This window comes from Octopus bimaculoides, chromosome 6, assembly GCF_046866305.1.
Source record: "Octopus bimaculoides isolate indiv1 chromosome 6, ASM4686630v1, whole genome shotgun sequence".
In the NCBI taxonomy this organism is placed as follows: Eukaryota; Metazoa; Mollusca; class Cephalopoda; order Octopoda; family Octopodidae; genus Octopus; species Octopus bimaculoides.
Window position 1 is genome coordinate 83994554 of NC_142933.1, and position 12595 is coordinate 84007148.

The window sequence follows — 12595 nt, forward strand, 5'->3', positions numbered from 1 at the left end:
TTTTGCCCGTTCCAGACACCCTCAGCAATAACTTCAACTAGATGTCAGTTATGTAAGAATTTGATACCGTTTCTGGTTATGAAATAGTTAATATGTACGCATTTTCAAATACAGTTTACACTGATATAGACAACATATAACGCACACACAAACTTCTGATGTAATTCTCGAAATTAGGACAAATTTTGAAATTTTTGTTCAACACACAATTATTGTAAAAGGTACATGCTCCAAGATGTGCATTCGCACACACAACCACGTATTTGAGACACAAACGTTTTCACTGACTGGCCATGCCTTCGCTTCCTAACCTCAATTTATTCAGTTATATGAAAAGTTTAGTTATATCGACGAAATATTATCCAAAAATATATTGGTAATTGATAACGTTTTCAAGCTAGCTTTGTACATGAATTTTACAAAGCTTTATATCCATAACTTTAATAACAGGCCTCGAGTATTTCAGATTTTCTAATTTTATCAATATTGTTGTGCTTAATATAAATGTCTCAATATCAAGGAATTCTTTCATATTATTTCAATGCAAAATTTAAAATGTTCTCCGAATAAGGTATTAGATTTTATTTCCGTTAAACTATGAATATTTACAAAAAAGGCCTTGATCCCATATTCTAAACTTTGATGCCATAGATGCACGATAGCATTTTTTATATACATTTTCTAACTAGCATAGATTATAGGTTACTTCAATGTAGCCAGGTTAATGTACCTAGCTCGCGGTAAATGTAGTTTAGGACCACAAAACAAATTTACAAAGTCCCACAGGAACTTAGCACAGCAGCTACAGGAAAGAAATACCTGGAATATTCCAGAACGTCTCGGAAAAATAGCTCATGTGTATCGAAATTTGATTGTTTATGGTCCCTAACAACGTTGTTATTACCATTAGTTTTCGCATGAAAACTTTCATATCTCCCCCTGTGCTTTAGAAAAGTATTTTCTTTTCAAATCTGAAAGTTTTAAAATTTTCCTTTCTTTCTAAACTCTTTTAGGATACAGTGACCCGTTTTGCATGCTTGGAATTATGCCCAGCTGTCCAGTTGACTATTCGTCTAGCGAATCCACTTCCTCCTATCCGGACGACGAGAGCCCACGATATCGAGATAAGAAAGGACTGAAAAAGTTTTCGACGAGTAGCTTGCACAAGAAGAAAGATAAGCAGCAAGCTGTTAGAGACCTCTTGCCAGCGAAGCTTATACGGACGACCAATGTTAAAAAGAACACTTTAAATCCAGTGTGGAACGAGCGCTTCAGATTGTGAGTTATATTTTTGCTTTTTTATTCTCTGTATTAACCAGAGAGAGACAGACAGACTGATAGAAAGAGAGGCAGATAGAGAGAGAGAGTAAGAGGGAGAGAGAGTGAGAAAGAGAGAATAAATTGTTGAAAACTTCATTAAAATTTCCGTTGTTTTGTCTTTGTCTTTTCCGTATTAAAATAACTAACGAGCAATATGTAAATTAACACAATATGCAAATTAACATAAACACCAAAGCAAACTGTTTCTAGTTTTTCAGTGTATTCTGAAATATTATATCTACCGCCGATATTTGAAAACAGATTGAATTGCTTTATAATTATTCGCGTGAAGATATTTCTATTTTTCTTCGTCTTTCGTGTCTCTAAATTAGTTTTTCCGTATAATTCTTACTTCTATTACGTATCATTTTACTCTAAATTATTCTGATTTTCATGCAACTCACTTGCTTTTGATATTTTCTCTGTGGCTCTCATATATCGGAATAATCTAATAAAAGCATAACAAATTTCTGGCAGAATATCTTTTGTAGGAATTAATGGTATAAAATTTAGATTTACTAGATTTTTAATTATATAATCAAGACGTACAAAACTGTGGAATTTAATGCATTAGTTGTTGAATATGTCGGACGTTAGTACTCGTGATAGCGGTGCACATTAATGGTCAAGCGAGAAATTTCTTGGAAATTATACGTCTATAATTTGCAATTTAAAACGAAAGAAATAAATGGTATCAGAGTGAGTCGTGCTATTCTTGGGTTGATTATGAGTATTAAAACTGTTGCTGAAAAATAGGTTGATCGTATCTCAGCTTTCAGAAAACTCAATAACACATTCAATCGATATTGGCATAGACAGTAACATAACAGAAAGAAAGAATATTTTTTTTAAATATTTACAGATAGATGATTTATATGTAATGCATGCATAAAGAACCATTTGATAAAACTGGACGAAAATCATCGATTAAATACACTTGATGCACCACATTCGACAAATGGAAGTATTCGGTGTTAAGAAATATGCAGGACGGTAACGTCTGCGAAAGAATAATTGCATATGTCAACATGAACAGAAAACCCACACATGTAATGAGATTGGCTTTAATTGCATTAAGTGAAGAGAAATAGAATATGATGCTGAAATTTTACTGCTTCATCCAGCTAAAATCGCTAATTAAAAGTAATTAATATAATTAATTTCCATATCCTCATTTTCCACCTAATACTGCAAAGGCGGCGTGCTGGCAAAATTGTTAGCACATCGAACAAAATGTATATTGGTATTTCTTCCGGCTTTTTACATTCATTTTTTCGGGGTTGATAAAAGAAGAACTAGTTGAGCCTTGGGGCCGATGCGATCGTTTCACACTCCTTCCTGAAATGTTAACATTATACCAAAATTTTAAGCCGTAAATTAAGCCGATAGAATCATTAGTATGTGGGGAAAATATTTTGCAGCATTTTTTTTGGCTAGTTAAGTCCTGAGATCAAATCCCGACGTAGTTGACTTGACCTTTAATTCTTTAGGGGTCGATGAAATAGCAACTAACCAAATACTGAGTTAATATAAAAGACTAACTGTTTGTTTCGTGCTAAAATTTGAAACCATTATTTCCTTTAATGCGAAACTTAAGCAGTGTGCTGGTAGAAACTTTAGCACACCGGCTAAAATGCTTAGCGAAATTTCGTCCGTCTCTACGTTCCGAGTTGAAATTTTGTCAAGTTCTATTCTGCCTTTCATTTTTCGGAGTTGTTAAAATAAGTACCAGTTACGCATTGGGTTCTGTTCAGAATAAGACTAGCTCCCTCCCGCCAAAATTTCAGAAAGAATTATAACATGAGAAACTACAGAAGTATTTTCTACCATCGTAACTATTAGGGAACTGTATGCTAAATCCAGAAAAAATGGTTAATAGCTTACGGAACTTATGACCCAAATTCAAATAATATTATACCACATTAGAGTCTCACATCATTCTTACAAAGTCAATAATGTGAGTATTGGTGAGGGTGCGTGATTTGGGGGATAGTGTCACTAAAAAAGAAGGAAATAAGTCAAATAGGGAAAACTGCTTATATACGGAAAACAGAAATAGAAAGTTATAATATTACTTTAACGCTGCAAAGAACAAAAAGACGAAAGCTCTTCTTCAAACAAAAGAAGAAAGGAAAATAAAAGGACAAAGGAGAAAATAATGAAGAGACAGCACGTCAGCATCACGCGGTCAAGGTATAGTCTCCTTGGTAACATGCTGTGGAATGAGTAGATTTGTATTACACGCGCAAACACCCACACACACGAACAAAGTTAGATAGATAGGTAGGCAGATACATACATACATACATGCATACATGCATACATACATACATACATAAATGGCTGTGTGGTAAGAAGTTTGCTTCCCAACCACATGGTTCTGGGTTCAGTCCCAGTGAGTGGTACTTTGTCCAAGGGCCTTCTACTATATCCTCGGGCTGACCAAACCCTTCGTCGTAAATATGCAGTATATATATATATATATATATATATATATATATATATATATATATATATATATCAACTTTAAATAGAGCTCAAAATTGATCCGTTGAAAATACTTTATTACAACAACAATAACAATAATAATAACAAATAAATAGACCTATGTACATTTCGATAGAACATCCAGAATGATTAATACATATCATAAAATATTATAAAATATTATAAAATATAGGATACTCCATCTTCTCAGGGTCCCAGTTCAACTGTGAGTTTTTTTGCTATGATTGTTAACAGATACTATATTTTTTAACAAATTTTTGGGTTAAAAAAAAATATATTTAACATATATATATATATATATATATATATATATATATATATATATATATATATATATATATATATATATATATATATATGTGTGTGTGTGTGTGTACACAAACACACATATATATATATCCAAATATGTATACTTATATTTATATGTACGTGAATACAGGCATGATTCTATATGCATATATACGCGTATATGTGCATCTGTATATATGCACATGCATGCATGTTCGTATATATTCAATTTCTTTATTGTCAATTAAAGCCTCAGGGTCAAAAGTTTCGCACATTGCAATTATGGTATTTTGTTTCACCATATATATACATATATAGGCGCAGGAGTGGCTGTATGGTAAGTAGCTTTCTTGCCAACCACATGGTTCCGGGTTCAGTCCCACTGCGTGGCACCTTGGGCAAGTGTCTTCTACTATAGCCTCGCTTGACATCTGATGCTGGAGTGTTTACGTCCCCGTAACTTAGCGGTTCGGCAAAAAGAGACTGATAGAATAAGTACTAGGCTTACAAAGAATAAGTCCTGGGGTTAATTTGCTCGACTAAAAGGTGGTGCTCAGTCAAATGACTGAAACAAGTAAAAGAGTAAAAGAGTATATATACACATATATATATATTTCCAGTTGTCGGCTGTCCATGTACTTCTCATTTCGATCAATGAACGACAATATGAGTCTTGGAAGGGCGGTTGCTCTCGTAAACCAAAATAAAATTTGGGATTTGCGGAGAGTGAAAGTTGCTAACATGACAGTGGAGACATACAAGGAAACCGAGCGAGGTTAAATAGCGAACGCTGGAGACATATTCTCTTTGACAGCAGGAAAGATAGAACGACAACTGATGGAATGTCGTTATTTATGTTACTTGTCCTGTTTTCCCTTTGCTTCTCTAGTTGCTTATGTACTCAACTCTTTTGTTTTCGTATTTCATGCTGTTTACGGTTTGTGACGTCATGTACCCAAATATGCATATATATATATATGTGTGTGTGTGTGTGTGTGTGTGTGTGTGTGTGTGTGTGTGTGTGTGTGTGTGTGAGTGTGTGTGTGTTTGTGTGTGTGTACATATATATCTAAAGGCATATATACATATATTATTTATATTATTATTTGATTGAACGCCACGCATCTATTTCCAAGTTTATCTTATATATATATATATATATATATATATTCACAAAAGACATATACGCCCGCGCACACACACACACACACACACACACACACACACTCTCTCACACACACACACACGAATTACGCTATAGCATGCGACTGGGTGGAAATATTTCTTTATTCAGTCCTTAACTCTCTCCAGTCATGTTGGTTTTGTTGTTCGAAAAAAACAAAACCAGTCTTCTAAGTGTCAGAAGTTGAATGAACTTATAAATTATGCTTGTGTATATGCGTCTCTGTAGTCTTTCATTGTCCTATTTATCTATAGACATGTTTAAACATTATAACAAAAGACAGTTATTAGTAGCAAGATTGAGTTTCGCATGATCTTGGTATTATTTCAGTAAAACTATTTTAGCAACATACAATTCGAAAATTCTCCAGTTAGTTTTTCATTATATCTTGCTTAGTATTTATCGAGTCAATTCATCATTCAAAACATGTTTAGAACTCATCGATTCTTAAACGTTTAACCGAAGAAACACTTGTCAAATTTTCTTTTTTGCTGATAACTCGAAGAGATCCCTCCCTGGATTTATGGCATTCAAATGGGGACAAGAAAGTATGTCTTAAATACTTTATGAATTTATCTTCATCGTTATCTTGTTTAGATATGGTAATAGTTAATGGACGAAAACTGAAGAAATGACTCAATGGACAGAGATATTGAAACTGGAAGGACGAGAGATTTAGACATAGATATATATGGTATGGGTTAATAAATATGAGTAAATATGTATGGGGAAACAAAAGACTAAAATGTGTATTTGGATTAGATTGGCTATGGAGAAATCTGGTAGATATTCTCCTTTGTAAATTCCTGTAGTCTAGTCTGAAAATTTATCTCAGCTATTGATGTTCCAATCGACTGGCTACTATAATGAAGAGTCGAGGAAGAAAAATGTTATAAACGTAAACTACCAAATAATGGGGTGGAAGAAAATACAAATGGGGGTCAAACTGAAGGCAAGTGAAACGGTAACGGAAAGTATGTAGAAAGGAGGATAGAACGGCATTGCATAATAAGAAATAATCCAGAGATAAATTGAAGGATTTTGACAGAAAATATTGGAGATGTACTCATCTTAAATGTCATATCATCTGAAACTGATGAAATTAAATCCTCAGCATCTTGTAAGAATCATTCTACTAGCGATTTAATAACATTCAAAGCTATTAAATTTACTTATGATTGACGGTTATGTAATGAGGTTTCAACATTTTTGTTGCACACCTGAAACCTTGTCACTTCCACAGTTCAATTGCTGATGTGTAACTGTGTCATAGACCAGGTTACTCTTTTGACAAAAATTGTGACACTCCATGTAATACTTTTGAATTAAAAGTGAATTAAGTTAACAGCTTTCTCTATTATTAAATGGTTGGAAAGGATTTGCATTGAAGTAAAAATTTTAAAAAAACAAAAGAGTTAAAGTTGGTATGTGGTATGGCGATCTAAGTAAACTCTGCCCTGATCCTAAATATTATAGCGTTCCAAGTAGAACTGCAGAGTTAAGAAGTTCAGTATTAAAATGCGAAGTTTGTGTTACTGTAGGAAGGTATTGAGTCATCCCGTAAATAATGAGGTTTTTCAATTGCATGAACTAAAAGTCGGAGGAGAATAGGATAAACTACCTGCAACAACTTACTATAAAAGGAGTTAGTAATTTTACCTTTATTCTTAGTGCAAGTTACGAAGAGTGCAGTTCAATTTTAGCAGTTATTTTTTCAAAGCTATAATGGAAGTGACAAAGCAGTATATTTGGCATATTTTGCTTTATGAGTTCAAAAAAGGGAACAACGCAAAGAAAAGTGCGAGGAATATTAATGCAGTATATGGGGATAGGACAGTTAAGCGTAAGACAGTGTCAACAGTGATTCCAGAAGTTCCGAGCCGGAAACTACTGCCTAGAAGACGAGCTTCGTTTTGTAGGGTATGTACAGCTCGACGAGGACGTCTTGCAAACCTTGGTGGAACAAAATCCCATCGTTACAGTTGAGGATCTAGTAGAGAAATTTTAACTTGGTAATTCAACCATTCATCAACACCTACGTACCATCGGAAAAGTCAGCAAATTGGGTCAATGGGTTCCTCTCAAGCTCTCCGAGTCTAATCGAGCGCATAGAGTGGAGGTGTGCTCTTCTTTGCTGTCGCATCTCAAGAACGAGCGTTTTTCGGATCGAATAATGACTGGTGGAGAGAAATGGGTTCTCTATAAAAAGGTCAAGCGCCGAAGACAGTGGGTAGAGGAAAGAGAAACACCGGCACCCCAGGCTAAAGAAGGTCTTCACCAATGTAACGTGTTTTTATCTGTTTGGTGGGATATGAAGGTTTAGTCCACTTTGAACTCTTAAACCCAAACCAAATGATAACAAAGGAGATCTACTGCGAGCAGCTTAAGTCAGCGCTAGAAGAAAACCGACCATCTTTGGTTTCAAAACGAAAAGTATTCTTCCATCCGGATAATATTCGGCCACATACAGTAAGGTTGACATTCGAAAGCAGTTTGAATTGGAAACGATGCCCCACCCACCATATTCGCCTGACATTGCACCCACCCCCATCTGATTATCATTTATTCCGCAATCTTCAAAATCATTTGGACAGAAAAATATGAATTCTGTAGACGAGGTCAAAACAGTACTGGAGGAGGTATGTTTCGTTGCGAACAAGTGAACTTTGGAAGAGGCCTTACAAATCTATCAGATAGATGGAAAAGCATCTGAAGGAACCGAAGGGGAGTATATTTTAGATGAAAAAGAACTTTGTTTATCTAAATTTTGAAAAATATAAGAAGTATTTAAAAATCGCATTATTTATGGGATGACCCAATATATATTCTGCCATTACACTAGGTCTACAAAAGATGGTGAATGAAATTACTTTAACTGAAAACTTGTCTCACGTACCAATCCCGTTTTTGGAAGGGTAGACAGAACCCATCACTATGTTTGAAACGATCACCTGATGCATGGTTGACGTCACTAGAGTTCACGCTATTCAGGACCGATCACTAGCCGCGGAGGCCATGGATATTTCTCCTCCCCTTTTGAATATAGGAAAAACAATAATAATCATAACAAGAGCACTCAGAGAGCGCAAACCTCTGTCAAGGCAACACCAACGTCCTGTCAACGATTAACCAGAGTTGATTTTTAAAATGTGAATATCTGAAATAAACTCGAATGCTCTCACCAACGAGGGTACAAAAATGAACCCTACCGCTCACAAAATTTAAGTAAAAGAAAAAACATGAAGATAATCCAAAACCCTTGTCCGGTACGGGATCGATCCCCAAATCTAATCAGTTCGTGTCACTCACTAGACCAAACTTCCCTGAAAGTTTCATCGGAATCCATCCAGCGGTTCTTGAGATGATTTGTCCACGGACAAACAAATATGACTGGAAACAATACCTCCGCCTTTGCTAAGGTCTCTGGGTGAGACATGGAACCAACTTGTACAAATGCAAGGCAAAAGTCAAACATAAAATAATAATAAGATATCCTGATGCAGTACCAGGCAGTGGCTCTCATGGGTTCCGATGTTAACTGATTGGAAGTGTTATCATCTACATTATTTTGTCTAGATATAAAAGATGAGATAAGGCAAATATTCAGCTCTATACTGCAGATTTGCTTGTCAGTTCATTGAACTAAACCAGTTGAACATGTCTCTTAGTAGCTGACGATAAGTGCATCTCTGATCATGAGCAGAAGTAGTGAGGGATCCTCATAGCCATATCTAGAAAGGAATTCTTTGGAGTTTGAATAATTCACCTTTGGAAACATGGGTGTTTTGTTCATCATCCTTAAACAAACCTTATTCAGGGACCATTTGAGCAGGATGGGCTACTCGACCTGACGAAAATTCCAACTGGGTCCCAAATGAAAGTTCATGCGCTGTTTATCTTGATATAAGACCACTATGTCGTACACATATGGTTGTGATTCATGTGCCTGATATACCCTTATCAGGCGGGTAGACATGAGGGGTATAATGGCCTTCGTATATTTCACCCCATTGTCACTCTGATGGCATGCAATGCTCTCTCATTCAATGATAACAATAATGTTATATTTCTGATGCTTTATATTACGTTGGGCTAAATACAGATGCAAATAATGCTTTCTATTTTCTACTGATGTAAATATGCTGACAGGGTGCATCTGTGTCTATTGACTTACATTAATATATAGGATTCATAAGTACATGGATATGTTCATTAGGAGCGATTTTGTCATATTTTTATCAGGTTCTGCTAACGTCCAAACAGAAATATACAAAAACTGTTTTTGTTTAAGATTTTTTCCTTTTCTTTTTTCTTTTTTTATGTAACTATTATTGCTCACTAAAAATCGATATATTCATGTCCTGAATATTTTGCTTCGGTTGACAATGCTTGTAGAATTATTTGGATCAGCTATAAATAGTAGAGTTGAACTGAAATTAATCTGTTAGCTTACAAGATGAGTTCTACGCAGAGTTATATTGTTGTAAAAAAATTAATAATGATAATAATATTAGTAATAATATTAATAATAATAATAATAATAATAATAATAATAATAATAATAATAATAATAATAATAACGTAAAATGAGGATGGGGAAAAATAAAGTTATAATCAGTAAGTTTCAGAGATCACAAAACATAAATGAATTGTGTTTGTGAGTCCTGTGTTGTCTCATGTATACGTGAGGTTGTCAGGATTCTGAAATGTTTTATTGCGTTTGGAATTTGAGTCTTCTGTGTACACACAGAGACACACAGGCATATATATATATATATATATATATATATATATATATATATATATATATATATATATATATATATATATATATTTATATATATTTATATATATACACACTGATACTGTCCCATACCTTTCATCTTAGTTTCGCTCATTGCAAGCACACCCATCCTTCTCATCATCAATCTTCCTATCTATCTCCTCTTTACCTTACTTGCACTGCACCCAGTATATATATATATATATATATATATATATGTGTGTGTGTGTGTGTGTGTGTGTGTGTGTGTGTGTGTGTGTGTGTGTGTGTGTGTGTGTGTGTGTGTGTGTGTGTGTGTGTGTGTGTGTGTGTGTGCGTGCGTATGTATGTATGTATGGGTATGACTCTAAACTATGTCCGGTAGTGGGACCCTGGGGCCCTGGTTTCAGGGTTTGAGGAGTGTGGAACCATCTCTTAACCACTATTGTTCCCCAGGTCTACTCTGGCCCGGAATGGTAGCACGTGTAAGGGTCCAAACTATGGTTTAACTAGCAAACCACCCCTGCGACTGGGGATGGTAAACTTCTCCTACCCCCTTGTCATTTTCTTGTTGTCTTTTTCGGAAACATAATTACTAGGAGGAGTGGATTCGTTCCCACCTCGTTTAGTCACTTCTTACGCCACGCAGGGAATACGGCGACTGATGCAGTTAGACGAAAGCAGAGCAATCTGGAAACAAGACGAAATACCACAAATACCATATATATATATATATATATACACACACACACATATATATATATATACATATATATATATATATATATATATATATATATATATATATATATATATTCATATTAGAATAACCATTTCTATGGACAAAGGGGACACTAAAGTAGATTTATTCTAACACGAATTATATCGTATTGATTCGTTCCACTCGTAATGTTTAATAATTCTATGCATGTGCAAATGCCTAAATGTCTGAGTTGAGTTGTAAGCAAGATTACGAATGCCACTCTATTCATTTCAGCTTTTAAATATGCATGCTTCAAGACTGTTGCTCTAACCTTTAAACTGTTAAATCTATTCCCCGTTTAATTCACTCCCATTCTTCGGTACTTCTCTCGGCAGTTTGTGATCTGTTGATATTATTATTATTATTATTTTATGTTTGACTTTTGTTTTGCATTTGTACAAGTTGGATCCAAGTCTCACCCAGAGACCTCAAGAGACAACAAGTTAGAAGTTCATGTAGGTGTTATGCCTAGGGTACCATATATTTGGATTTGTACAGTTTTGTTCAAGTGAATGTTTAAGAAACCATAAGAAAATTATGTTTGCTTTAAAATTTGAGATCACATAGACAGTATTTTACGTATGATATGGGCAGTTCCCATGAGCACTATCTTTTGGACTTCAGCCATTTTGGGGTTTCCTGGTATCTGAGCTAGGTAGTAATCAGCCCGTTTCGCTGTCATTCCCAGGGCACCTATGACAATAGGTATTGTTTTCGTCTTCAGATTCCACATTTTGCTAATTTCTATTTCAAGATCTTTATATTTGCTCAGTTTTTGGTAGGTCTTGACAGATACGTTTATATCAATTGGGACAGTCATATCAATGAGGAGGCATGATTTTTGTCTGAAGTCTTTCAGTATGATGTCTGGCCTATTTGCGTCTATCTTTCTGTCAGTTTGAATGGTGAAGTTCCAGAGGAGTGCAATGTGATCATTTTCAAGTACTGGGGGTGGTTTGTGTTCCCACCAGTTTTTATCATGGGGCAAGTCCAGGTTTTTGCATATTACCCAGTGAATATATTGTGCAGCTCTATCATGCCTGTTGTATTATTATTATTATTATTATTATTATTATTATTATTATTATTATCATTATTATTATTATTATTATTATTATTATTATTATTATTATTATTATTATTATTATTATTATTATTATTATTATTATTATTATTCATGCACACTCAACAGATTAGACGATTAGAAGACAGATTAAAAGTGAAAAGAATCCTAACATCGGGCTCCAACAAGTTGCCTTAGATGCCAAAAGCCATCCTCATTATTATTATTATTATTATTATTATTATTATTATTATTATTATTATTATTATTATTATTATTATTATTAGAAATGAGTAAGAGAGCAACGCATGCCACCTAAGTGACACTAGGGTACAAATATACGAAGCCCATTAAGCGCATCATGACTACCCATCTGATAAGGGTACAACAGATACATGCAACTCAAGCATATGTGAGCGACATGGCGAAAACGGAGAGAAAAGGACTTTATTAAGAAATTGAAACCCAACCTTAATAAACAATGATTAAATTAATCTTATTTGGGGTTTTAAAATCTTATCCCTATAACCATAACACAAAATATCTCTCAAATGTCATCGTTTCTAAAAATAAACATTGAAAAATGGTTTGGCATCATCTCTAGAAATAGCCAAACAACTACTGCTGCTGTCCAAAGGAATGTATATAAAGGACAAAAAGACAGCCAGTCAGCTACAGTTGAAATGCTTCTGTCACAACATGGGACCT

General features: G+C 34.6%; 1 protein-coding gene across 3 annotated transcripts in view; it reads left to right on the plus strand.

Annotated features, from left to right (window-relative positions):
* The window catches only part of LOC106870527 (BAI1-associated protein 3), a 1021331-nt gene that overhangs the window by 718529 nt on the left and 290207 nt on the right, over positions 1-12595 (plus strand). For all 3 annotated transcript variants that reach the window (XM_052968680.2, XM_089354166.1, XM_052968681.2), the window contains one exon: positions 1014-1278. In XM_052968680.2, coding sequence (XP_052824640.1) covers positions 1014-1278 — 265 coding nt within the window. The remainder of the gene's footprint in view (positions 1-1013; positions 1279-12595) is intronic.